Here is a 26,781-nt window from a genome sequence, read left to right on the forward strand (position 1 = left end):
TTGATTGGAATGCAGACAACCAGGCTGACCCTTCCTACCCAAAGGTGATTGCTTCAGGATAAGGAGCAGCCTGTTCCACAACAGCAGTCTTGTACCAAAATTAAATAATGCTGTACAGGAATTATGTTTAGAAGAAAATCTAAAAAGCAATACAACAGTACATGATGTGCTCCTTTTCAGGTAGCTATTAAGTTTAAAGATGGAAAAGCCCAATGTTGATTCAGTTTGTTTATCCAGTATGTTAGCATAGAAACCATGTAAACAGTTACATCAAGGTTAGTTGCCTCCCTCCCTTTAAAGAAGTGGGAGTGGGAAATGCAAGTGATTTCATTCAGTAATTTCATTAAAATAATTCATTTTTGCCTGAGATTCGTATAGTGCTTATCTCCCAGGAATTACCACTTTGTCAGAAGTGCCCCAACACCTGGGTGCACCTTGCTGCCTTATAGGCCCCAACACTCACAGAGAAAGTCTTCTGAAAGGATTACAAACAGCGGTTTTGTTTTGTGTGTAAATGTTGGTTCATGGAGAAGCTTGCTGAATATTTTCCTACTTTAGCTCATGTCAGAAGTGCCTTGGTGAAACTGACTACATCCTTAGACTGACATCAGTTTTGAGGATTTTTTGTAAATTGACAGGTCCCTTGACACAGAAAGTTATCAACACTTTACATTATTATTTTTTTAGACAAATTCCTGGTAATATTCCTCATCATTCAATATCCAGTCTTCAGTCTTCTCTGCTGCCACCCGGTCTGGCATCCCACAAAACACTTACTACTGACCCTCTCCAAATTAATTATTTTAATCAGCACAGACACGAATCTCTTTTCAAAATAAACTTGTTCAAACAACTGTCAGCAATGGAAAAAACTCCCTTCCTCCTCCTGTTGGTTTGTTCCAATGGTTAACTGCCCTCCCTACAAGGGTGTGGATTTGTTCAAACTTCTACTTGCAAACAATGGACTTTGTTATGCACTTGGAGGCCAAAAGGCAGAGGTTTGTCATCTGCTCACACAGCATTTATAGCCTGACCAAATCAACCTGTCATCCTCCCAAGAGGAAAGTGGAAAACTTCTTGGTCTGACATTAGAGGCATGTTGTCCAACCCTTTAAATACCCTCAACTAGCCTTTTCTGGGGCATCCAGTTCACCATCCTTGAGTTGCTTACACATGAACTGAAGACAAAATAACCGTATCCATGCCTACAACAGAGGCAAAATCTAAATATCCCCATCTAATGATTGTATTAACTGTCTCGACAGTGTTGCACTATGTTGATAACACACTGACTCCTTCCCAGATCTTTTCAGAATTCCTTCCTCCCAAAATAGTGCCTCAATGCAGCAAACACAGACTAATCTATGACTATTCATTGGATGATATAAAAAATAGAGGTCTTTCAAAGCACTTAACTAAATAAAAATACACTATGCTCCATCTATGAACAGGAGAATGAGGTACAGATGTTAATACAACTTACAATCACAGTAAGTAAGGTTTAAGTTCAGAAGACAAGCAATTTTCCTATGTTCCAGCAACATGATCACACCTGCAGGGACGCTGCTCCGAGCAGAGAGAACATTACATCACACCTCTTGCCACATATGTGGTATGCTGATAAAAATTCAATTTAAGAAAACATTGGCCAGCATCAGGATCCACAGGAATGTGCAGGTTCCACGGGGCAAAGTGGCAAGTTGGGCAGACTAAGTGGAACTACAGCCTGGGGAAAGACTTGGAGCAGCTCTACTTTGTAAAAACCCACGTTGGCAAGCTTACTCTTACTTAGTAGCACACTGCACAGTGGATGAGGATTTCTAGGCAAGAAGCATTTTTTTTTTCTTATTTTGTAATCACATGGCAACAGTAATACCTCCCCCCTACCCTTTAAAAAAAAAAACTATAATGGAACTTTTGGTAAAATATTATTAGTCACAAGCAGCACTCTAAAGTACGCTATGCAACATGTTTGGCTCAAGTACACTTAGGATTGCTAGACCCAACTGGAAAGTCTCAGAAAGAACCTCATCAGCTGAAGCATATTCTGCTGTGATGCCCTTTTTTCAGAAAACACATTCATCTTCACGGTGTCAGCTACACAAGGCCTCTGCTGGGAACACACATTTGCATAAGGCCACTGAAAATACTGTAGGACAGAACACGAGGAGGCACTTAGGTCTGCAAGTACTTCTATCCATCACCAAATCCTTACTGATCACGAGGAGGCACACTGCAGGAAGTCATAAACCAGTGATATATTAAAGCGCTTCAAGAAAAGGTATCTACATGTCACATCTGGTTTGTGAAGATAAGTTTAGCTTGCTCACCTTCCCACATCAGAATTTCAAGAGGACTGTATCATAGTGCTCTGTGTTTGCCACGGCTCCAAGACAGTACTTACAATGCAACAGAGTGAAACAGTGCACTGTGCCATTCACTACGCCTCGCCGCTGGACTTGTGCCTGCACCAATACCTCCTGCCAGGCGACTGAAGTTTCCAATCCACGGATTTTTTAAAGCACATCCTAGTCAAAACCCATGCAGAGGTTTATGCTTAACAGGAAGAACATTACACCCAGGAATCCTAGCTTCAGATGCATGATTCCAGTGAGGGATCGAAGGGTTTTCTAGCCAACAATAGACCTGAGAAATTGTAAGTCAGCTACAGTATCACAGTCTTCATTACGAAGTCAGATGTGAAAGGTTTGCCCCCCTAAAATTACTGCCAAAGCTCAACAATTGCAACAATTACACTGAAGTTTGGACTTGGAATTCTGAATATAGAATGATTTTCTAAGATAATATACATGTTCTTAAAAGGTCAAATTTAATCACTTTACAGGTAACTTAGACATAGGTCTGCTATAAAATTACAACTTGAGTCAACTTGAAGCTACACTGGGAGAGATTAAGCCTGAAATTCTGCAGAAATTGGCAATAATGTGTTCAGCAGCAGCTTTTAGCCACATATCAAGAAGTCTGACAGGATCTGGATTTCTCTACTCCTGCTGTAAACTTCTAGTTAAAAAAAACAACACACAAGAGTTACTCAAATAAAAATGTCTTTTTGCACATCACTGTAGCATAAGCTGCTTGAGGTTGTCATGAAGGATGGTATCCTTGACATCACGGAAAACTAGCCGGATGTTTTCTGTGTTAATAGCAGTGGTGAAGTGGTGGTAGAGGGGCTTCTGCTGCTGGTCCCGGCGTTTGGTACGAAAACAATCCACCAGGAATTTTTGGACATCCGTTAAGCAGTGGGGATCCCCTTCAAATTCTGGAAAATAGTCTTTGATGCTCACTTTTTGTACTTTTTCCTCAAGCAAGTCCGTCTTGTTTAAGAAGAGAATGATGGAGACGTTGCTGAAAACCCGGTTATTGACTATTGTTTCAAAAATGTTCAGGGACTCCGTAAGGCGATTCGTTTGCCGATCCTCCATAAGCACTTGGTCAAATTCACTTGAGGAAACAAGGAAGAGTATTGATGTGACACTGTCGAAGCATTCAAACCAACGTTTCCGTTCTGACCTTTGGCCACCTACATCAACCATTTTGAAAGGAACATTCTTTATTTCAAAGTTGTACTCATGAATCCCTTTTGTGGGTCTTCTTGCCAGCAGTATATCTTGCTGTGAGGGAAGATAATCCTAAAAAAAATAAAGCAGTTTGATGGTTAGGACAAGTCACAGGCACGATGATCGCAGCTGACTTGCAATTGAGAGAAAGCTTGCAGAGGAACAGCGTGAGGCTTTGAACAAACATACACATGTATGTATATTTATATTCCAACACTGAAGCATTTTGCAAAGATCTGGAGTCAAAACCAGGAAACACACCCAAGGTTAAATCAAAACATTTATTGGTCTGCAGAGAACTGAAGCTTTCCATTTGCCACACGACAAGCATTCACAAACAACCCTGAAAGGTGCACCATCACCTTCTCATGCCAAGGTCCCTTATTCTGAATTATCTTCTGCTTCATTCATCATCTTCCCACAAAACTAGGAAACACATCTGACAACTACACAGGAATGCAGCAAATGGGGTCTAAAATGGGTCTCTCAAACCAGTATTCATGGTAGTATTCCATTCTAACTACGGGCAGTTTGCCCCATATTCTCATGCATTCTGCACAGCTGCCTCTAGGCAAAAAAAGAGCTGCTTCAGTTAGTAATTAAAGGCAATCAATTAATTACGTTAGAAAGTCAAACCTAAGCAACTTGCTGTGTTTGTACCATGGATCTTTTGGATCCAGCTGAATCTGTCCAAAAAAAAAAACCCAAAAAGCACTTCTGTTAATTAGCTGTGTCCCTCCTCTGAGCTCCCACAGCTTGGTTTTGTCCAAACATCCTGTGCAATTGCAATTAGTAGAACAGAAGGAGAAACAAGTAGTTGATGACAGCAGTGCTTTTGCAGTAGTGTAGCCTAGGGAAACACCTGAGCCAGCTGTCCCTGTGGTTCTCCAGCCTGCCTTTCTTCCCAGAATTTCATAGGCAGCATTAAGTTTCTGCACTTCTTACACGATCATTGTCAACAGATGCAGATGCTTATGGAAAGAGGAATTCTTATTAGTCAGCTTTCAATGGTATGAAATTCAGGATGCAGCGTATAGGGTATTTCTTCATTGTAAGAATTACATTTAAGTCTTCTCCTGTTTAAAAACTGCATCTAAACCAGACAGCTGGCTGATGCTGATGTTTACAGCTTTTCCATTCACTTCTTACTGAAACTCTTCCTTACATTTTTCCAGCATTTCTAACTTCAGGAAGAATGATTTAGGTTTCAGAGCTGGAACTTTAGCCTCTTCTTAGTGATCTATGTCTTCCTTTGACACTGCCAGTCACCAAACTGGAAGCTTTTATAAAGATGTCTAAGATCATAGTCCAGAAAGTCTGATTCAGCTAACAAGTTGTGAGCTCAGAGCAGGAGGGAAAATATATGGCAATTCAAATACTGGCATTTCCAAGTTTAAGAGAGCTAGAAAAATCTGAACCACAGCAAAAATTGCAAGGGAAGCGTAATGCTCCAAACATTTAATTTGCTTTACTTTGTAAGCTCAAAAGTGAAACTAGCTAGACTGTTTTGTTTGAACTCCTTGCTCTCTTCATTCAAGCCGCCCAGGACTAGGGCACTGATTTTTATCATGGTTTGCAATCTCAAAGCAGTTCTCTGAAGCAAAAGATCCCCACCCTATACAAATCCCAAGCCTGTACTACTTCAGTCTGCAGGAGAATTCAACAGCTATAACAGTTCTATGTTCTCTTCCAACCAAGCACCAGACGTGCTTCCAGGCCCTTCTGATGAAAGAGAAGTGAATATAAAAAGTAATGGGATGTTTATATTAGTCACATTTATCTTGGATTTTTTCTACCAAATGCTGTTAAGAGAGGGAGGACAACCAGAAACACAAGTGTAATATCAAATGGCAGTGGGTACATGAAGGCATTTTGAGTAATGTTGACTGTTAGCTTTGTGGCAAGAGAGCTCAACACATATCCCATCTTGCCAACAGCCACCTACAGGGTTTCTTATTTGGGAATTCAGTCACAAGTTCTCAGAGCAAAACCAGGAAGTCTTAGAAAAGCTCAGGAGTGACTGATATTCTTAAAAGTACATAAATGAATAAAATCAAATAATAGGAAAGGCCTTATATGCTTTGCATATTGCTTTCCATATTGAAACAAGAGGACAAAGCAAACTCCTCTGGAAGCTGGCCCTGACTCTTTATTCAGTAAGGCTTTCAAGCAAAGGGCTTCATCCTAGAATTCCTGACAAATTCCCTGCACACTGCAACCACAGATAAAACACTTTCAAGTGCTTCCAAGTTCCACATACATGGAGAAGACCTACCACATTTTATCCTACCTCGTTGGCTACTCCTATGCAACACAGCCCCACAGTTGTGTGCACTGGAAGTCAAGTGCTTGCTACAGAGACATCATTTGTTTACAGGAGACTAAATACTACTCCAAAGTAATCTCCCAGTATTTTAATGCTCTTTTTAAAGGACAATTTAGTTTTTTTCTCCTTCATAGAGATCTCTGGGATACCAGCAGCTTGCTACTGTAACAATTTTAAAGTAGCCCTTTCCTCCATATTAATCCCTCTTCCTGCTGCACCCATTGCACTTGTCCTGTACCCACTCTTCTTCACTTTGTCCGCTCTTCCATGGGGACTGACTTTTCTGCTACCTTCCCTTTTTCTCCTTTTCCTCCTGTGCAGTTCTATTTGCCCGTAAGCACTGGCTCCTCCCAAGGATACAAATCAGCAATGATTCCTAAAACCCAATTCAACTTTTTCCTACCTGCTGCTTTCTTCCTGAATTGTCATCTTCCTCAATTTCACTACCGTCTACCTTTTTCAACAGCACTTTTTGTTATCAGGTAGCTATTTTGCCTATCACATCACTGTTTGCTTACTTACAACTGGAATTTAAGGTATGAATAAGAGCCAACGACACCATGGAAACCAATGTCTCTATGAGCTTTTTTGAATACGTACAGTCTGCACTGGCAGCAGAAGTAACAAGCATTGCAAGGAATGCAGCCGATCCCAGCCTCTCTTATTTTGCTGAGCTGATTAAATCTGAACAGCAAGTTCTTTTCCCTACATGCTGTTATCAGCAGCTCCCTTTTTGGCAACAGGCAAAAGAGCTCCCTTTTGGCAAGGGGCACACAAACCAGAGGTCTATCTGTTTATACACAATTCAGTTGCAGGCCAGCCTCATTGTATCAGATTATCAGATAAAAGCACTAAAATACTTACATTAATAGTTTGTTGAAACAATCATTAGATAAATCTTCCGTACAGATAAGAACAAACCAGAGGAACCTATCAAATCTTTCACTCTTAGTAACACAGCTAGCAGTTTTTTCCACCAAGATTAAATATTTTCTGTGACTGCAGATCTTGAAGAATCCTTTGTATCTCATAGTATTCGGTCTAACCTTAAGCAGGAAATGCTGTCATTTGGAGTTCAGCACTCCCACGGCAACAGCAGAAATACAATTGGAGTGTGCATGCATACACATCTATATAGACATACACCATTTTTTTGCTTTTGTTTTTTTTTGAAGTATGGAGTTTCGGTCTCATGCTGTAATCAAAGGAAGAAGATTTCTCATAAGGACATTTGAAAGAGAAACTGCAAAAATTTGCACCCAAGTACACAAAAATAAGTAGGAAAAAAACCCTTGAAATTCAAGTGGCATTGGATTTAGAGTATGAGAAATCCACCACTTACAACAAGTTTAGTAGTTCATTAAAGAGAATTAGAGCAGTTTTGTATTCTCTCATAACTGAAGGCCAATAAAAATTCAAAGAGTGAGTGCTAGACTTCAAGCAAGATACCAGGAAGCACACACATTCCACAAGACATCACTAGTGCTCTATTTAGAAAAAAAAGCACAAAGTCTGGCTCCACTTTTTTTTTTCCCAATCTGTTCATTTGACTTTTTAAATTAAGCATGATGTAACAGCATTCATCTGAAGTGGCTCGGATTCCTTCAGTATTTGTTACCCATCTGCTGGAAATGACCATGGAGAAACACAGAGCTGAAGCTAGCACTCTATTTTAAAAGCAATCTTCACATGCTGTTTCTGCAGTACAAAGCTAATGAGCATATAACTTCATCACTGAAACAGAAACCAGCATCATATCGAAAATATTCTACAGAAATTTCAGCTTTTTCCCCAGAGAAAACACATTCTATTCTGTACCAAATTTGTCTACTTAAAAATAGATACTGCAGTAAGGTACCTCTGGTTTATATATTGATTTAACTCAGTTTTCCTAAGCGTGTATATATATATACACATTTTTAAGTCATTTTTGGATAACAGTTGATCTCAATGTGCTACTTTAACAGCCTTCTGAGTGGGCAGCCATTTGTAACTTGCTTCTTGCTCAATTTCCACAGAAGAGTTTTATTTCCCAAGTCTCTTGGCCCTCGTGTTGCCCTGTGCTGTTGACACACCAATGATGAACAGCTGAGGTAATGAAGTAGGCAAAGTTAACTGAAGTTATTTTAATAGACACTAATTATATTTGATCGGCTTAAAATCCAGCGATCAAAGAATCCTTTGAGGAGAGGAAAAACAAAAAGCTTACCTGTTCTCCAAGTTTATCCAAGTTGTCCAAGAAATATTTTACGGATTCCCCCTAGAAACGAAAGCAAACAGTTCTTAGCAAGTGGCTCACTCCATCTCAATGGCTTATACACTCAAGTCCAGTTAATTTAAATCTAAAATGAATTGTTGTAAGCTTTAATTACTACCTTTTTTTTTTCCCCCTAAATCAGCAATCCTAAGAACACAATTGAAGTTTTATTTAGGCCAGTTAATATTTAAGCTTCAAAAGCACAGTAAGCCAGGTTTAGGGGAAAATTCTTTCCAATTTTAGGATTGCTAGATAAATCCTACAGTGTTATTCACAGAACAAGCAAGGAAACAACCACGCCTTCAGTATGAAAAGATGCATTCAATTCTCCTAGCCCTTTGAAGGCTCTGGGCACATGCATTCAGATGCAAGGGCTGAGCACTGGAGGCAGATAAATTTATAGCTGTATTGCCATAGGATCCCACTCATGTGTGCTGCCCTTGAGCACAACAAATGATGAGCAGAGGAGGAGAAACAGAGGAAGCATTTTACTAGACAGGCTTTCCTGTCAAGGATCAAGTTGGAGAAGAACTCCTTAGTCAGGGATTAATACACTGCGTTCTGTGCTGCAATGACGTGCGATGCTGCATCTACTGTATGGGCAACCTTCCAGTTCAAGCTATCACTATCACAGTAACCACAGCTCTTAATCACTCCACTAACACAAAATTGAAGATTCTTTTTGTAACTGCAGTCAACATACCAGGACTCTGGGAGAGCATTAGAACCCAGGAAGAACTCTCACAAGGATGCTGCTGGATCCATAATTACTTGCAATAGGTAATGTACCAATTGAGCTCAATGAAAAGGAAAACAGTACTGTAGGATCCCAGCATCACAACAACAACAAAACATGCTTCCCTGTGACAGCTCTTGATTATCAAGCTGTAACATAACTTACTTTATTACAAACAAAGAAAAGCAGCTGTGTTCCCACTCTGAGGATGGAAGAGCAGGAAACCATGAAGCATCTAAAACTGGATCAGCTACATCCAAGCCAGACAAGTGAATTAGGACAGCAGTTACATGGCAGTAGTAATGACTTTTCACTTGAATTGGGCTCAACAAATTTTTCTAGGAATTACATCAAATCTCAGCGTGAACCTGTGTTCTCAAAGCAGCAGCATCACACTAGGGTAAAGAAACAGAGCAAAAAGGGATCCAGCAGACACATGCAAGGTTAGTAGATCCTATAAGTCACTTAATAAAAGTAGATGCTGCACCTTTAATTGGGCAATTTGAACATCAACTTTTCATTAGGCAAGAGTGAGACTTCAGTTGAAACATGCTTTGTGCTTGACACACCTGTAGAACAGAGTCCAGCACAGACCTACCACTCTACCTGTTCTCTCAGTGGGGACAAAGTACAGCAGTAACACCATTCTAAAGCCGGCTGTGCACAGCACCAAGTGCCTGCAGTAACTGCAGGAAGTGTTTTATTACGTTTTTCAGCATTTCAGAAATCTGTTCTAAACACAGGCCTGCAAGGAGAGTGTAGGTGGAAGAGCATTCTTATTTCGCAGGCAATAAAAACACAATTGCTGTACACAAACCTACCAGGAATACTTCAGCTTCAAGCTTCCCAAACAGGAGTAACAGGAACAGAACTCAGCCTTCCAAGAGCTTAAACCCACTGCCTTTAGCTGAATGTTATGGCAAAATAAAGTCAGACTCAATTTCTTGTTTAAGTTCTAGTAGGAGCTGAGAACCTTCCTCCCCCACAGGGTTATGTAAAAAAACTGGCTAGATGTCAGATTCATTAAGAGAAGATATTTATTCTAGAATACCTAGGCCTCAGGAGCTGTAGGTATATGTGTGTGTGCATATATGTATTTTAATATCAGTTCTTTTATATACTACTTATGGCAATGCTTATTCCCTGAAGCATTAACTCTCCAGTTCTGGAATGCATGAGTTACTGCCTCTCCTTCAAATCCTGGGGCTTACTGCAGACCCAGCAGCTCACGCACACAAGCAAACCACAGCCTTCAGAGGTCACCTAACAGCACCAGAGGCAGCTTCCCAAAGAGGGGATTTCCAGAAAGCACAAATGCAGTAAAATGCATCGTCCTGCAGCAGTGGTAATGCCCTGCAGTCACATGTCCAGCAACAGCAAAGTAACACAGAGAAAGTTGCTTAGGTTTTTACACTGCCATGCAACAGAAGTCAGTGGCAGATAAATATCAAGGTGGCCGTACTGAACTTCAAGTGATTAAACTATAGAAGTAATCAGATGTAAGAACAGTGAAATTTAAAAAGCAGAGATGCACCGAGCTTCCCTCCTCATTGCTTTTGGATCAGTCACTGGGCTCTTTCCTCATGAAAATCTTTTCAGATAACCAATAAGACACCATACTGAGCAACTGTCAATGGGACTCAACCCTGTAGTATCTTTAAGCCATTCACACTCATTAACTTTTATTTATTTGGATGTCATTGAGAACTTCCAGTGTCTTCAAATACAACCCGTTTTGTCCTTCGTATTCCAGATACTCTAGATCATACAGCTACAAGCCAGAAAACTAACTCATACAAAGCCACTCTGACCTCAACATTCTCCTATTAGCAGGAAAAGCACCACTAATTTCAGATACCCTTGAACAGCAAGCTATCACGGTTAACAGATTGTTATCAGAGTGCAGTACTGCAGAACTGAGGAGTTTTAACACATTTTAAATAAGCGTAAAAAGGCAGCATCACAAAGCACTCAAGCAAGACTGGCACTTTGGGAAGGTGTCCATCTCTGTATTTTATGCGATAATGGAGAGCAATCCATAGAAAGGAAAAAACAAAACAAACCAATGGAAAGACTTAATCCCAGTAATTGCTAAAGCTGAGTAAGAAGATGATCTGTCTGCAATCTTGTCTGACAACAGGTCCAAAGACAGCTTTCACATGAGGCTATTTCCTGATACCAGATACAGAACTAGATCTCACACTGTAAACTCATGGCAGTGACTATATTTAAACAGTTGGACTCAACAAACATCTGTCATATTCTAAAGTCTTCCCTCAGACAAACTGTAAACTACCCGGTATACCTGAGATGACTGGAGAAAAAAAAGCTGGGTTTCCCCATGCTGCCCTGGCTGGCCATGCCCTACCTCTCCCACATGGCTGCTGCAGTGCTCATCTGCTCTAGCACTGCCAGCTGTGAAACAGAAGCCACCAATGACCAACCCAACAGCAGCTTGGGAAACTGCAGGATCTCCCTGTTAAAAAAGGCAACTTTTCCATTACATTGCTGTTCTCTTCCAGCCCTCATTCTGTGAGCATGTATCACGGAAAGTCCAGCTTAAGATCTAGTTAAAGCACGGTGATGCAGCGAGCTCGTGTCAGTTGCCTCATGCTCCACAGAGATCCCTGAACAAGTCACAAAGCCAGGAATAACACATCTCTGATGCTATTTTATTGGTTCAGGAGATGTCCTGTCACAGAGACAGGAGAGGAGGAAAAAAAAAAAGTATACCACACATACTGGGTTTGATACCTATTACATAAAAATGCAGTTACGATCAATTGCTCTCAGGTAACATCAGCACATTCACAAGTGAGCCTGTTACATAGCACAGCATGGTCCTGCTTTTACTTTTTGAAGGTCCCAGGTGTTGGTTTTTATGTTTGTTTGTTTTTAAACGCTGGTAAAACTTTCAAAGTGATTTCTGCAGCTCAGCAGTTCTGAACAGCAGACTTGTGAAGTGTGTGAAAGGCCCCCAATGGCCTCAGCTGGTGCTGCTCAGTTCCTTCTCCTCAGCCCGGCCCTGAAGACACCGACGTAAGTGATGAAGTCAAACAGGCCTCAGCACATTTCTTGCACTCACACTGACAAGCAGCAGCTTTAACCAACAGCCACTGCAGTCAGTGCAGCACAAATGAATGGCCTATATCAGTTTTAAAGATCTTCCAGCATTAGATGACTGTGCTTCTACAGCTTTAATATGGGACTAAGAAAAACGTATTCGAATCTCAGATTTGAAGCAATCTCTTTGACTGCTTGTAGAAGATGCCCTTTTTACTTCAAACAAAGCGTAAGCATTTCAGCTGCAGCCCTTCAGCCTCCTCCTGATTCAGAAAAGCATGTAAACCACAGGAAGTTGACTGTTAAATAACTTTACTCATAGTTGTCAAGTATTCCATTTTCAGAAAGGTTTGATTCAGAACAGCTTGTGTGCCTCCTGGAGTCTTGTGATCCCTATATTGAAGTCCAGCCAAGTCATTTTATTATGAACTCAGGAGTAATTCACAAAACACAACTAAATCATATTCTTATCGAGGTATCCGATGTTAAAACAACAGCCTGCCTCACAAAACTGCATTTATTTTTACCAGTCCTGCTTATGTCAGTACAATGAAGGACCTCAAGTTCTGTGCAGTGCACTCTTTTTACAACAGTGATTTACCCACAGGACCCCAGTGCATCCTAACTGCTGTTTTAATTCAGAAGACCAGAAGATTAAGAGTCTTTCATAACAAAAGATGGTACAGAGACAGATTACTGTCTAATACATTACCAGCAAGTACCTACAACAAAGCAGCCACAAATATTTTGTGGAAAGAAAACTACATGAAATGCACAGCAGATGAACGCATCTTTTAAGCTCAGGAAGTGACATCAACTTACTCGGTTTCCACGAAAACAGTATCAGCCATCATATATGATTTATTGATACCTTAAGATAGTTAAATGAATTGTAGCTGCTTTAGGGGAACACAGATGCTATAATTCTTCCTGAAGCTATAAATTAAAAAAGGCCTGAGAATCTGAAAGAGTAAATCAGGTATTTACTGAGAACAGGAGATACAGCTTGATAACTAGAGCAAACACCAATCATTTTCTCTTCCTGACCTGACTTGAATTTCTGGGAAAAGAGAAACCAACATTTCCACATCTATTAAAAACAAACAAACAGAAACCCAAACAACCAAAAAAACATGTTTTTTTTAAAGCTTAGTTTAAAGGAAGAACAGGTAACTAAAGTGTTCTTGGGTTGCTATGTGTGTGCCTAAGTTGACATAGAGAGCAAACTGCCTATAAGCAGGGAAATGCAGCCTGAAGAAGGAAAGATGTAGGAGGAACCAGTCTGTTAAATAGAATTCTGCATCTTACAACACCCATACAATCAAGTACTTACAGCTTCTGCTATTAGAGGTTTAATACAAATAAAATCACATCTGAGGATTTTTACAAATAATCCAACCAAAAGAACCCGTAACCTTTATTTTCTTGATCTCCCTCTGCCCCAGCCAATCCAAAGGAATTCTGACTACAGATCAGTGGTGCTGCTATTGACAATCCACCACAAGTCCTCTGAAATTTCAGTAGTAAGCACAGGAGCAATCCTCAGAGGTGTCTGAGTCAAGCCAATGACATTTCCTAGTGAGATGAGCAGGTAGGAGCACCACAGCTCACCCTTCACCCAATCCCCAAGGCTCAAAACACTGCCATAAAGAGTCAGATGATCAAGATGACATTTATGTCATTAACACATCTAACCCTAATTAAGGTACCTATCTCCAATCTCAAATTATTTTGATAGTCAGAACAGTGAAAGCTGAGCAAGTCCTACATCCAGACATTAAGTCTGCTCCATTTCTTTCACTAGCCTCAGAGTGAGGAACACTCCTGGGCCCTTCTCAACTTTGATGTTTCTACAGATTAACTTCTCTCATTGTTCACTCCTCTTGGGCCTTTTAAGTGGGGGTTCCTCTTCCAAACACATTTCAGTTAAGAGAAAAGCATGGAAATCATGCACATTCATATGTGTAACTTGATTATTCTGATCAGAAGAAAAAGCTCAGATACCCTCCCAACTTCACGGTGACTTCAGTTACTTGCTTGGTATCTGCTATGGCTGGGGAAAATTATTTATTTCCCAATTGCCATTCATCTGTTCTAACATTTGATATATTGCTTTCTGTTTAAAGAGAAACTTTATTGGCAACATTTCAGGAGTTTACAATAAGAATATCCAATGATTCCTTTTTAATAAAGCACTTTGAGAAAAGTGTCAGTGTAAGCAACTGTCCATTTACTTACTGAACTGAAAGCCTTGACTAACACAGAAAACAGCTCTCCAGCAGAAATACATTTCCTTTAATTACAGACAATGTTACGTTAAAACCAGCACAAACTGACACCTCCACCAAAGCAAATCACCCCACTTATGCCCACAGAAGCATTATCACCCCTTGTGGTACAAACAGACCCAACATCTGATCCATGTTATACTCATTTGTCCCTAAGAAGTGATGGCAAACTGCTTTAAACTGCTGTGTTAAAAGAACAGTCTCAGGAGGGCTGAAGCACAGACCTTATGTCATTATCAGACCTTTAAGGATCTATCTTCTTTCTCTCCAGTGCAACCATTTGAATAGTCAGCTTAAATCTGTTCTGCCTGTTTTCAAGATAAAATTTTAGTTCATTGGAATTAGCGACAGGTTTTTGCAAAAGTGCAGAACCTCAGACACAGAGTACATCTGCTTTTACAGGGGTACAAAACAATCCCTTCCTGCACCAATGCACGTCACAAATGCGTCACAGCTCGTCCTACCTCTGCACAGCACCATCCTATTTCCTCTTTTCAGCGCTTCCTGTGTGCAGATCACATTGTATTTGACTTTTCTTCAGAGCAATGAGAAACACATCACGCAGCGTACAGGTGAGACCTCATTCAGGCACACAACTGAGGATCTGGCCTTAAAAAAAGAAAGGTTTAGGTCTTGATTCATAAAAAGTAATCTTCTGTAAAACCTTTTGGTAGTAGAACAGAATTTGGAACAGCTGGGTGCCATTTGGTGGAGGGCACTCAATAGCACAAAGCTAAAAATGAAACAAGAAAGGGAGGAGTCCCACTGAGTTCATTGCATGCCTGACGTTTTTATCTCATACAACAGCACTAACAGCAAAAGGTGAAGGAGTTTAAGAAGGGTTTTTAACCCAATTATATCCCTTTAATCTATTATTCCCTATTTACCAAGTAATCCAATTAAACCATAATTCTCAAAATGTGGTTAAGAAATGGAGGTAGACAGAGCACGTCAACCTGAGCACATGCAATGCAGTGAGCAGGCAGCACCTGTAGGCTGCTGGAAACCCAGGGACACCTGCATGGCTGCTGTGTCCCAGCAGGAAGGAGCAGAACGCCAGGCCATGAGCACTCCAGCCTAGAACACAGTATTCCAAACAAGGCTCTAACATCTGTTTTCTTCTTGCACTGAATATGGTTTTGAATCATCCTTCAAAGTGCTTCATTGACTTAAGCCTCCAATTTCATTTGTTAGCTAGGTATCTCTCCCATCTCCTGATGAAGTGATTTAATTGCCAGCTTCCTAATAAAATTTGCTTAAAGATATGAAAATACACTACAGCTTTTAGACTAGAACAGAGATAGCTTTCCATTAAAGCCTACAAAACTACAGTTTCTTCCACGCACATCGCTCAGTTATGATATTTCCAAGTAATCCTGAAAGCCTACTTGGAAAGCAAGATGTGCCATATTCCATTAGCAGCTGAGAATTTTAAGAAATGAAACAATTTTGAGCTGTATGAAGTGATTCTGTTTGTACAACTCAAGAGCAAAACCCAAGAGCCTGCTGAAAAGCTTTCCCACAGCTAAAAGCCCAAGCAAAACACAGCATTTACGCTGGCATGCCATGCATCCTTAGGACCGCTCCAAACGATGCAAACAGAGGTCTCTCCTGCAGCCTCCTGCAGAGGTCAGAGCCAAGTTAGCAAAAACCACAGACAGAATTTAGGACACAACAACTGCAAAAGCAGTGCATCGAACAAATACACTCAGGTTTGCCAGAACCTGAAATCAATCCATGACTGCAATTTAGAATATATTGTTCAGAAGATCAAGTACAAAAGACCACTCAAAGACCATTTTCACTTGCTCCCTCAGTATTTACAACCCATACCTGTCTTCCAGAACATTTCCTTTAGGAAAGACACTTAATATTTTGCAAATATTTTTCAAAATTTCATTGATGAAATGATCTTTCAAGTCAAAACACATAGGGACCTAGCGAGAAGCCATATGAAAACAGGCACTGATGGAGATGAAACAGCCACCTCCCAGTCCCTATTTACACTCTGGGAAGCATCTATGTAAACTTTAGATGTTTTGCACACAAAACAGACTGGAACAAGACTGTAAACATTTGTTCCTCTTCCAGTGTGCTGACCCACTGGCTCCATGACTTCATGTGTTTGCAACTCAAACTGTATTTAATGTAACACTGAAGCAGCAGTGAGTCTGCAAATCCACCATCCATCATTTAGAGCTTTGCTTGCTTCTAAGTTGTACAAGACTGGCAAAGGCTCCAAAAAAATGAGAAGTATTTGGCATGTGGGAACACATCAGCACTAAAACTGGTCATGTTGAACTTTAAGATGCTTGAAAATTCCATTATTGCATATTCAGTAAACCAAATCATAACATCTTAAAAGCAGAACCCTAAACTAGATACTGATGCATGCACTGAAGTATCCCTAGGATTCAGTTTTATAACGCACATTTGGTTTCTATTTCAGCCTCATGAGAAATCTAGGCGACCAAATGCTTTTTAGTTCTTCCTCTGTCTCCATTAGCAGAACCCATTTCAATTAAGTTCTGATATTTTTGTTTGCAAACAGCACTAAACCAGCAGAACTAAGCATTAGTACCATACTAGTGTATGAGAGCATGTAACAAGATATTTTATGAGATTTAGTGATAAATGTACTACCTTTTTGAAAGAGCTACAAGTACCATTGGATGAATGTTAATTTAAGATGTAGTGAAAGTTGTGTCTAAAGCACTCAAGACAGTAGAACCTCGGAAACTTCCTAAATAGAAGCAACATCCACACATTTCACATCACTTGTAGAATTACACCCTAGATAACCTACTAAAAGAACGACGTAGCTGTTGTACACGCTTCTGCAGAGATGCTCTGGATTTCAGAAGGTATCTGCATATTGTATCCCCTTTCCTGCAACATCCCTGTCCCCTTTATTCAGTCACCACGGGGTGACCAAACACCACAGCACAGCCAGTGAGAAGTGCTTCCAGCTGTCTGCTGAGCCCCCCCTCCAGCAGGTTGCTTAAAGCCATTTCTCTGGCATCATTAAACAAAGGAGGAAAACAGAGAAACTCACTTCTAATAAAAAAAGGATGCAGGACCTTTTCAGTTCCTTGGTAAAAAGGAAGAAAAGGTGCATATACTACAGTAGCCAGTATAGTTACTCTATACGTTTTCGTACGTATTAAGGTCAGCTGCACTTTTGTTTTCTCACATTTTCTTAAGCAACTTCCTCAGCTACCACAAGTTAAAGTTTCCTACCATTTTGCTGCTTCTGCATAAGAGTTACAGCATGAGCAGGGCACATTTAAGCAGTACTCATCACAAAGTGAAGCTCATACTGATAAACACAGCCTACGCAGACATCCAGATACAACCAGAGAAGATGTAAGATGTGCTCAGCAACAGCAGACTGGAACCAGCCTCTAAGGCTAAAATTTAGGAACAGCAGCATGAGACAGTGCTGCCCCTGGCACTTCACCTTAATCCTAAAAGATCCCATGTTCACATATGAAAAAGATCACTCTATTCTTTGCCTGAAGTGTAAAATTAATTTAATGTATATGAATGGAACATCACTGCTGCTTCCACACGTTATGCCAGCACGGAGATTTGCCAACTGCTGTGAATATTGGGATTTTGCAGTGTAGACTGGCCTCATACAAAGTAATTTCCAAATGGACAAAGTCTGAGCCACTGCCACATCAAAACTGTGTGAAGTAACAGTGCTACAGGTACTGACATGCAGGTTAGTAACCAGGAAGGAAATTGGCTCCTAGCCCGTGTTTGTACCAAGGTCTCACATTAGACCATAGGCAGCAGAAGCACCAAAAACTCATCTAACACTTCTGCACAGATTTCAAAGAATCTGCTGAGAAAAGGTTCACCCACTTAAATCTCTTCCTCTGAACTCTTGGTTGGAAGTCAACTCAGCATGCTTCCGTCTGACGTATGTACTGGCATAACACATCCACATCAAGTCAGCTTCCACTGAAACAATCCCAATCCAGTCGCATGTGTACACGAAAATAATTCACAAGATATATATACACTCATTTGGAGTAGTTGTAAAGAAAGAGCCACTCATACAGCCACTAGCTGCACCAGATCAGCATAGCAATCACATTCAGCACTCAACTTCGCCCAGTGGAGATAAAGCCCATATCAAAATTACTTTCAAACTTGAAAAACAAAAATCAAACTATTGTGAATAACAAAAAATCTACTTTCTAGGTGTTCAGAAAAAAACATGACAAAGATGTCCATCTGTAAAACCAGGCCAGGTTATGCAACAAAGCCAGCAGGCAATCCATGGCCACTGCTCTTCAGATACTTCAGTACCTTTCTGAAGAACAGCTAGCAGGCAGACAAGGTAGAATGGCAGAAGAGGAAAGAGGCAGATCCAGAAGCAGCCTTTCGAGGCACAGGAACTCAAAGAGATTGAAACAGAAATCCTAATCTGAATTTAGAAAAGGATGAAAGTTGGCATTTTGTGTAAAATTTGTATTAAGAGCTCATTCAAAGGTAATTCAGCTCAGTCACAATATTATGATCAATCCCAATTACCCAAAGCACCCGTAGACATGTTGGGAGGGATTTTAGCCAAAAAAATAAGCCTCCTTACTGTTTGGCTCTAGTGTTAATCTCTATACAAAACCTTATTAATATAGATCCACATAATCTTGTCACTGGAACAGGAAAAACAGCAGAACAACAGAGACTCCCAGTCTTCTCTGAGGATTTGAATGATTCACTTTATAGAAATGAGTTTTGTGGAAATTTGTGTTAGCAACAAGCTTTGATAAATCCTTTTAATACAAAGTAAGGACAGAAGATGGCAAGTAGCTCTAACCTTTCCAAGGGTTTTAAGGAGTCGTGCTCACTGTACACATGCCATCTCGTCATGTGATGTTTAGCAGACCTATTGATCAGGGAAAAAGGGGAAAAACAATTCATATTTCAACACTGACAAAGCAGCAGCAGTTGGTTATTTTTTATCCACAAAAATTCAAGCAACATGCAGTGTAATCACAATGTTTTTTTTAAACACACTAACTGAACTAAGTCAATACATGTTTACAGAATCACTGTGTGATTGGATCACAAAGAAGATTCTTACACAGAAGCACAGAATTGCCCAGGTTGGAAAAAACCTTATAGATCATCAAGTCCAACCACAACCTAACCATACTACCCAATTCTAACAACCCTCCATGAGTCAATACAACTTTCTGACAGTCTGTGCACTGAAGTTTGCCCTCCAGTTCAGGGAGGCTGCAGAGGATGAATAGTGAGAGGAGTACTGACACATTCCAGAGGATACAAGCTGTTGAAAGCCTTCTGAAATTCAGTGTCACAAGTACGGTGTAGAAGACACTTCTGAGGAGGTGTGGGCAAGATACTCTGTCTTTCTCCAGGTTCAGAGTTGCTGAAGCGCTGAGTTCTGAACTGCCTCTAAGACATGACTTCCTCTTTCTCGCATGTGGATGCATCTGCTATGTCACGCAGCCCAGTTTACCTTCAAAGCATTGGCCTCCTCAGGATCACTACTCTATATGTGTATTTCAAAGATAAGTTGCCTTTGGGCCTGAAAGAACAGTAAATTTTGCTAGTACTTTGCAAAGGCCATCTGAGGACTGATTCTTTCCCTAAGAGCTAATTTAATGTTCCTCTTGCATACAATAGCCCCATCAATATTCAGAGGCAGAAGCTACAAAAGCTCCAAAAGAAGATGAAATACAATCTTCCAGTAAGCTGTACAACACTCTCCAAAAGTGCTACTCTGCATGACAAAAAAAAATACTATGGAGAAGCTGCAGCAAAAAGAACTTTACTCTGAACACACCTTTTCCTGTCTTCTATAATCTGATCGAGCACTTGCAGACATGTCACAAAAGTAAACAGGACCCAGAGGTGAACACATACCCAATCGCCTTTATGTGCCATCAGTGCCTGCAGCTCTGGGTGAACGCTGACAGAATGAAATGTCATCACTGCCTCCTCACACTGAAGGGTCATGGCATTAAAAAAACATCTGTGTAATGTGCAAGTAGGGCAAGAAGCACATATCTGAAGATCAACAAACACCAGTAACGAACGTCGAAATCCACCCAAAAGTTATCTTTAACACATTCAAAGCTTGTCATGCAAATGAGGAACCCAGCTCTCATCCCACTTTTCCACTCTCAGAGAGAAGCAGACTGTTTCAGAAGCAACACTTGCACAGAAGTGCTCTCCTCAGTTACTGGATGCACAGCATCAGAACGAGATGCTTTTTCAGCTGCCAGTGCCTGAAAGCAAAACTCAATGAGAGCAGCAAACCTTTACAACTACGGAACGAAGGATCCCATGGGTATAAACATTAAGGCAAGGAAGTCTCTACTTAAGCACTCAGACATCCCTCACAATTTGTTAAAAATACCTCTGCTTCCCTCCTCCTCCAAGTAAAGCAATACAAATTTCACTCCAGTGCTCAAGTAGCAGTTTTCCAACCAAACGGAAAACCAGTTTGCTTTTGTATTTAAACAACCACCGGTCTGCGAGACAATTAAGAGAATGGGTAGGTTCATCCAAGTCACTTCAGGAGATTGCATACATGCATTTACTGGAAGTCAACTTGTAATGGGAAACCCAAAGTGTGAATGAGATGACAAAGCATTAGGGTGACACAGACTAACTCCATAGCTAATCCGTGCTTGCTGTCGGACACAAGGCCATAGGAGGAAAGCTCCATAGACAAAAGAAAAAGCTTGTGGATGACCAAAACCCCAAGAGCAAATTACAGGAACTGACTATGCTATGGAGCCTAAGTAACCTGTAGTTAACCGTGCTGGTACCTAAATGGTTATGGTTTGTAATAAAATTTGAGGGATTATAATGTTAACCATCAGAGAATTACTGAAGTAGCACATATTGCACTGTAAGCTGTCATTAGTTCTTTTCAGTTTTAAAGCATTACACAAGGATGAACTAATGAATTTTCATAAGTACTGCTGTACTTGTAAGTACTGCCAGAAGGCCCCTATTTTTATACAGAGGGAACTAAGATATTAACTATCCCCATGACCACTTAAATTAACAAAATGAGGAAGGACACCAGTGAACTAGGCATGGAAATGCTGATTTCTAACTCTATTAAAATATAACCGCATTCCTCCCCCCCTCCCTCACATTGCTATAAAAAGACAACGCTGCTTCTTTAGGATCCTAGCATCATCTCTGGTGCTACAAATGAAAGATGGAGAAAAACAAAACAAAACAAATAGCTTAATGATCTCTCACAAATATACAGCCCTCTTCAAATTTTAACTACACGTGTGTAAGCTTTCATCTTAATCTCTCTTATTCTACACTCAGGCTATAAATGGCATCCAGAACCATACTCCTGCATCCTTCCCTCCACAATGTCCACACAAATTTTTGTTTTGCTTCTTATCCGTCATTGCTCTGTACTTCATTTGCTCACTTCTGCCTTTGCTTTACTCCCATCATAAGCAGTACTTTCCCTGCATTCCTGTCTGTGCCATTATAATACCAGACATGTTTTTCAGTGCAGTCTCAAAGTTGCTCATCACTCTAAAGTTAGAGCATACACAGGCAAATAATACTCCTTTCTAATTCCTTTATTGCTGATTTCTCTTGTTACGTTTTTTCATTACATTTCATTTTTTGCTACATGCAGTTAAACTGGATGTAGAACAGTATTTTTCTTTCATCTCCCACGCTGCAACACAATTTTCAGTTTTTAAGCCTTCTTTGAAGAGTCAGTACTCAGTACAACTGAGCCACCTGCATGTGTCTTCCAGCTCCCTTGCCCTCCCTCAGGTACACCTTCAACTCCCACCTTAGCTATTTGTCTTCATTCCACCCCACAGCACATGCCTGGACTCCCTGAACACACTCCTACAAAGCCTGCCAGTGGATATGTCAGAAGTACACACTGCTTTCAGGAGTTCTTTGTCATTCTGTTGACCACGTGTATCTGTCAGAATTTAACGCTGAAATGTACTAGGGTAAAATTGAGACTTGATGTTTGGGCAGCATTTACACGCTGCTTGCACCCCATGCAATGACATCATTCAGCTTTTTTTTTTTTCATGTTTATATCATGTGATAAATAAATCCTTTCAAAATCTCAGCACAATTTAGGGAATAAAGCAGCGTAAGTATAAATAGAGCAGTTACCTGATCTGCAAAACCTATTACTAGGGCAGCACTCAACTATGAATAGCACATTAAGAAATACTTTAAATTCTGCCTAAAGCCCGAATGGTAACATGTGTTTTTTGCAGAGCCCATTACACAGCTTTAGGAACCTCCAAAACAAAACTTTCTTTTCCTCCCCTCCCTTCACAGATTCAGTAGAAAACGTTTTCAGCTCCTACTCAAAGTGAAACTCTGCACATGGTTCAGATATGGAAAGAACCTACTTGTCAGAAACCCAAGGTGGCAGAAGTAGAAGCGGAGGAAAAGGGAGCTACTTAGCCTCGAGTCATTAAACAAATCTAATAGAAGATGAAACGTTTTTACTCAATGGATTTTTAAAACAGATCACTGCAGCATGGCAATTATGACAACGAGAAGTCACATTTGCAGCAGATAAAAATCTTGAATACAGACATGCAATTACCCCTTTGTGATAATTTCCAATGCAAAATATAAAATGCAATAGGCCTCATTAAAAACATACTGAAATAGCACAAACGGGTCAGGCAGGCGATAAGCAAGTTGGGCACCTCTCTGAGACATTCCAGAATCTGGGCAATACATATTTATAAAGAATATTTATACAACCTATTTAAGCCAGCCTGTGATTATACAATCGTTCATAATAGCTCAACAGGAGACATCATCAGCCATTGTTCAGATTCACATTAAGACAAAGGTTATTTTTAAGACATAAAAGCACAAAGCCAGTTAGGTTTAAGAGACCAACAAGAACAGATTTAATCTATTTTAAGGTTGTCAAACCCCACCCTCACCCCTAAACAAGCCTATGCCATTGGCATTTACTACACAAGCCTACAAAACAATAAACAGCAAACAAAGTCTTCATTTCCTCTTGCACTATCAGCATGGAAAGGGAACGAAGGGGCTTTAGCTGTCACAGTTAATGCTTCAGCTCGAGAATCAAGGCAGTCTTTTTCCTTTCCAATCCCACTACTGAACTCCAGCCTTAGCTGAGAACTTCCATCTAACAAAAACCTCATTACATGAGAATTAACATAGACATCCGAAATTAAACAGGAAGTATACAGAGGGAATGTTTGCTAGATTGCTCAAATTGGAATCGAGAAGGGAGTGGTTTTTAAATTCTTCTCATTAACCCATGCATATCTTTTCTTAAAGATCACTTTAAGTCATCCCTCCAAACGATGTTTTTTTAAAAAAGTTTGAAGTAAAAAATCATAAAAATAATCATATGTTAAAAACACTATGCAGTTCCAAGCTTTGTTGTTGAACATAAAAGGTAATTGATACTTTGGCTTTCTCACATATTAAATGAGGACAATTATATCGGGTGCGCCATGTAAATCTTCGTTTTGAAAGGAAAGAAGGGGAAAAAAATGGAGCTAAATGCACGAGTTCACAGTAACACAATAACAGACTACCATCTGAAATGCTGAACATCCACAAGGAGGTCACTTAGCAGAAAGCGTTTCACCAAAAAGCAACGCACGAACCAGACAACACGCACACCCCAGACTTAGAACACTGAAAAACAAAGCTTACCAACTGGAATTCTCTGCGCCTGTCGTACGCGTGCTGGATCCCACTGTCTGCCCATAGAGCTCTTATGGCTGGGAGGTACTGTAAAAAAACTGCTGTCTCCACCATTCCTTGCACCACCGTGACTGAGCGGGTATCGAAAGCCATCATCGTATCTCCGTTACTCTGGTTAACAGGATCTCCCCAGGGGATATGAAGTTTCTCCCTGGCATCCACAAGGACTCTCACACCTTTAACAACATGAAAGAGCGCTGCAATTAGAATTTGTCTGCACCTACTATTTTTCTAGCCTATAACTCTGCAGAGTGTCCAACAGTATGTTACTCTGTACCATCAAAGCTCAGTAAGGCTCTGAAGGCAGGAGAAAATCAAAAAGGTTCAGAAATATTGAATTAAAATACTACATCATCAGGTAGTAACAAAACTCAGAAGAGCTGCTATCAGGAAAATGCAGCTTTGAGAAACAGGATAATATCCGAAGTACAACACTTCCAAAAGTGCCATCTTTAAACCACTAAATCCCCAATCTATGGTATTACATAAATATATTTCACATATATTTTCCTCTGATCTCCTGAATCATTTTACAGCTGTTATATTTACTTGGCAGGAACACCAAACAAATGAAGTATATTTAAAAGTTTATTTCAGAATACATTAAACCACTCGATGGCTTAATTTTAAGGCTCCCTAGTGCCTACAGGGAGCACATCTTACTACTTTGTTACAGTGTCGTATTGAATTGTAGAGTTGACAGTCTTTAACATCTGCATGATGTGCAGACTAAACTCAGTAAAAACACAGAGCTTTCTGAACTGTGTGGTTTTACTGCTCAAGAGCAGCTGGAATTGCATTTACATGAAGACTTTCCCACACTTACTATAATTAAAAAAAAGTAAATAACCTCTAGGAGAAACTGAGCATCTTGAAACTGTCTCACATAGATTTTAGAGGGAAAAAAAAAAGAAATAAAATTGTGTTGATACCGATCACGTAAACAAGGGGAAATAAATTCTAGTGTTAGGTTTGCTGGTGGCAAAGAAAGAAAATCTGGTAAAAATAAGCAACTGTAAAGGCACGGAGAAAGATGGTGTGTACTAACGGAGGGATAATGACCCCCCCACGACAGCAGAGTGAAACTAGATGATCTTTGAGAACTTTTTCAACCCAGGCCATTCTATAATTCATCAATACCAAAGCATCCTTCCAAAATTCATTCTGTTTCTGTCACTGCTGTATCTGTCAAAGCAATGATTGCGGCAGCAGACCCGCACTTGCTCCGTGTGTACCTTTACAGTACGAATCACCTGGTTTTATTAAGAGACTACCACCTCAACATTTCTGCTCGCGACTTCTACTTCCTCGCTACGTTTTTCAGCCTCGATCTGAAGCACTGTTGTGAAACGGCTCTTTAAGAACCGCTGGAATCCCGGAGCCCCGTTTAGAAACGCTGACATCTGCCCACGATTCAGCCTCAAGAAACACACCGAAGATGGTACCAAAGCCTTACAGAACCCAAACTCACGGGTGAGAAGGCAGGGCTGACAACGCGCGGCCGGCTGACAGCGGCGAGGCGAGGCGCCCAGCCCGGCTGCGGCCGCTCGGAGCGCGCAGCTCTGCCCGCCGCTGTCAGCCCGCCGCCGCCGCTCCTCGCACGGAAGCAGAACGCGCGCCGAGCTTCCTGCCCGGCACGGGGCACGGCCCGGCCTCAGGTGCGGCTCTTCCCCACCCGCCGCCCCGCATCCCGACCCCGCCGGCAGGAGAAAAGGCCGCCGACGAGGAACCCCGAGCGGGACGGAGGCCGAGGACCCCCGCCCAGCCCCCGGCCCCGGGCCCCGCCACCCTAAGGCCGCCCCCGGCCGACGCACCCTTGATAACGTTGCTGTAGATGGTGGCCCGGAACTCCTCGCGGGCCGCCCGGTCCCAGTCCTGCCCGTGGATGATCCGCATCTGCTTGAGGAAGGTGGACTTGCCGCTCTCGCCCGCTCCCAGCAGCAGGATCTTGACGAGGCGCTTCACGTAGGTTTTCTCCCGGTTGAGGCACTTATCGATCTCTTTAGACTTGCGCTGCTGTTCGGCCTCGCCGCTGGTCAGCAGGCAGCCAGGGAAGCAGCCCGACAGCACGGAGCGCGACGGCAGGAAGTCCGCCATTTTAGCGAGCACTGCCAGCGAGGGGAGCGGCCGCCCGGCCCGGCCCGCACCAGCCCGCTCTCTGCCCGCGCATGCGCATCCGCGGCTCCACCCTCGGCGTAGGACGTCCCCTCGCGCCTCGCACGCGCGTTCACGTGACCGCGTGCGCCCGCCGCCCGCGTCACGTGACGGTTCCAACGCACCCGGGGGTGTCACGTGGCCGCGAGTCGCGCCCGCTCTGGGCGGGAGTCCCGCGCTGCGGCGGCTCCTGACAGGAAATGGCGGGGGGCGGCGGCGGGTTTCGTTACTGTGGACGAAGTGAATGTGACGGAAAACGAGGCCTGAGCCGGCCGGGTTGGGCAACAGCACATTTACCACGGCTCGGCACGGTGCTGGGAAGCTGGCCGGGGGAGGTCAGCCCTCGGTCAGAAGAGCAGGATGGAGCTTTGCCGGCTCAGCGGTTTTTGTTCTCGGTTCGAAAAGCAAACAGTTTTGTGAAAACGCTCGGAACGGTTTGGCACGCATTTCCTCTTCGGTGCTCTGAGAGCTCGCCTGTGGTGCTGCGCCGTGGCACAGACTGAGCAAACCACAAAGCACACGCCTCACAGGGATGAAAAGCAAGCGGGGTGTTTATTTACCAACATTAAATGAGCAAACCCAGCATTCTGATGCGTTTTGTAGTGAAGTTTTCCTGA

At 41.6% G+C, this 26,781-nt stretch overlaps 1 protein-coding gene across 1 annotated transcript; it reads right to left on the bottom strand.

Moving 5' to 3' along the window:
* Nucleotides 1-1,313: 1,313 nt before the first annotated feature.
* Nucleotides 1,314-26,236, bottom strand: GNA13 (G protein subunit alpha 13). The gene is made up of 4 exons (XM_031598838.2): nt 25,825-26,236; nt 23,960-24,186; nt 8,114-8,164; nt 1,314-3,650 (listed from the first exon to the last, which is right to left on the bottom strand). Exons 1-4 carry the CDS (start codon nt 26,105-26,107, stop codon nt 3,078-3,080), a joined length of 1,134 nt encoding a protein of 377 aa, XP_031454698.1. The 5' UTR covers nt 26,108-26,236; the 3' UTR covers nt 1,314-3,077.
* Nucleotides 26,237-26,781: the final 545 nt, after the last annotated feature.

This window comes from Phasianus colchicus, chromosome 20, assembly GCF_987193195.1.
Source record: "Phasianus colchicus chromosome 20, bPhaCol1.hap1.1, whole genome shotgun sequence".
NCBI classification, from domain to species: Eukaryota; Metazoa; Chordata; class Aves; order Galliformes; family Phasianidae; genus Phasianus; species Phasianus colchicus.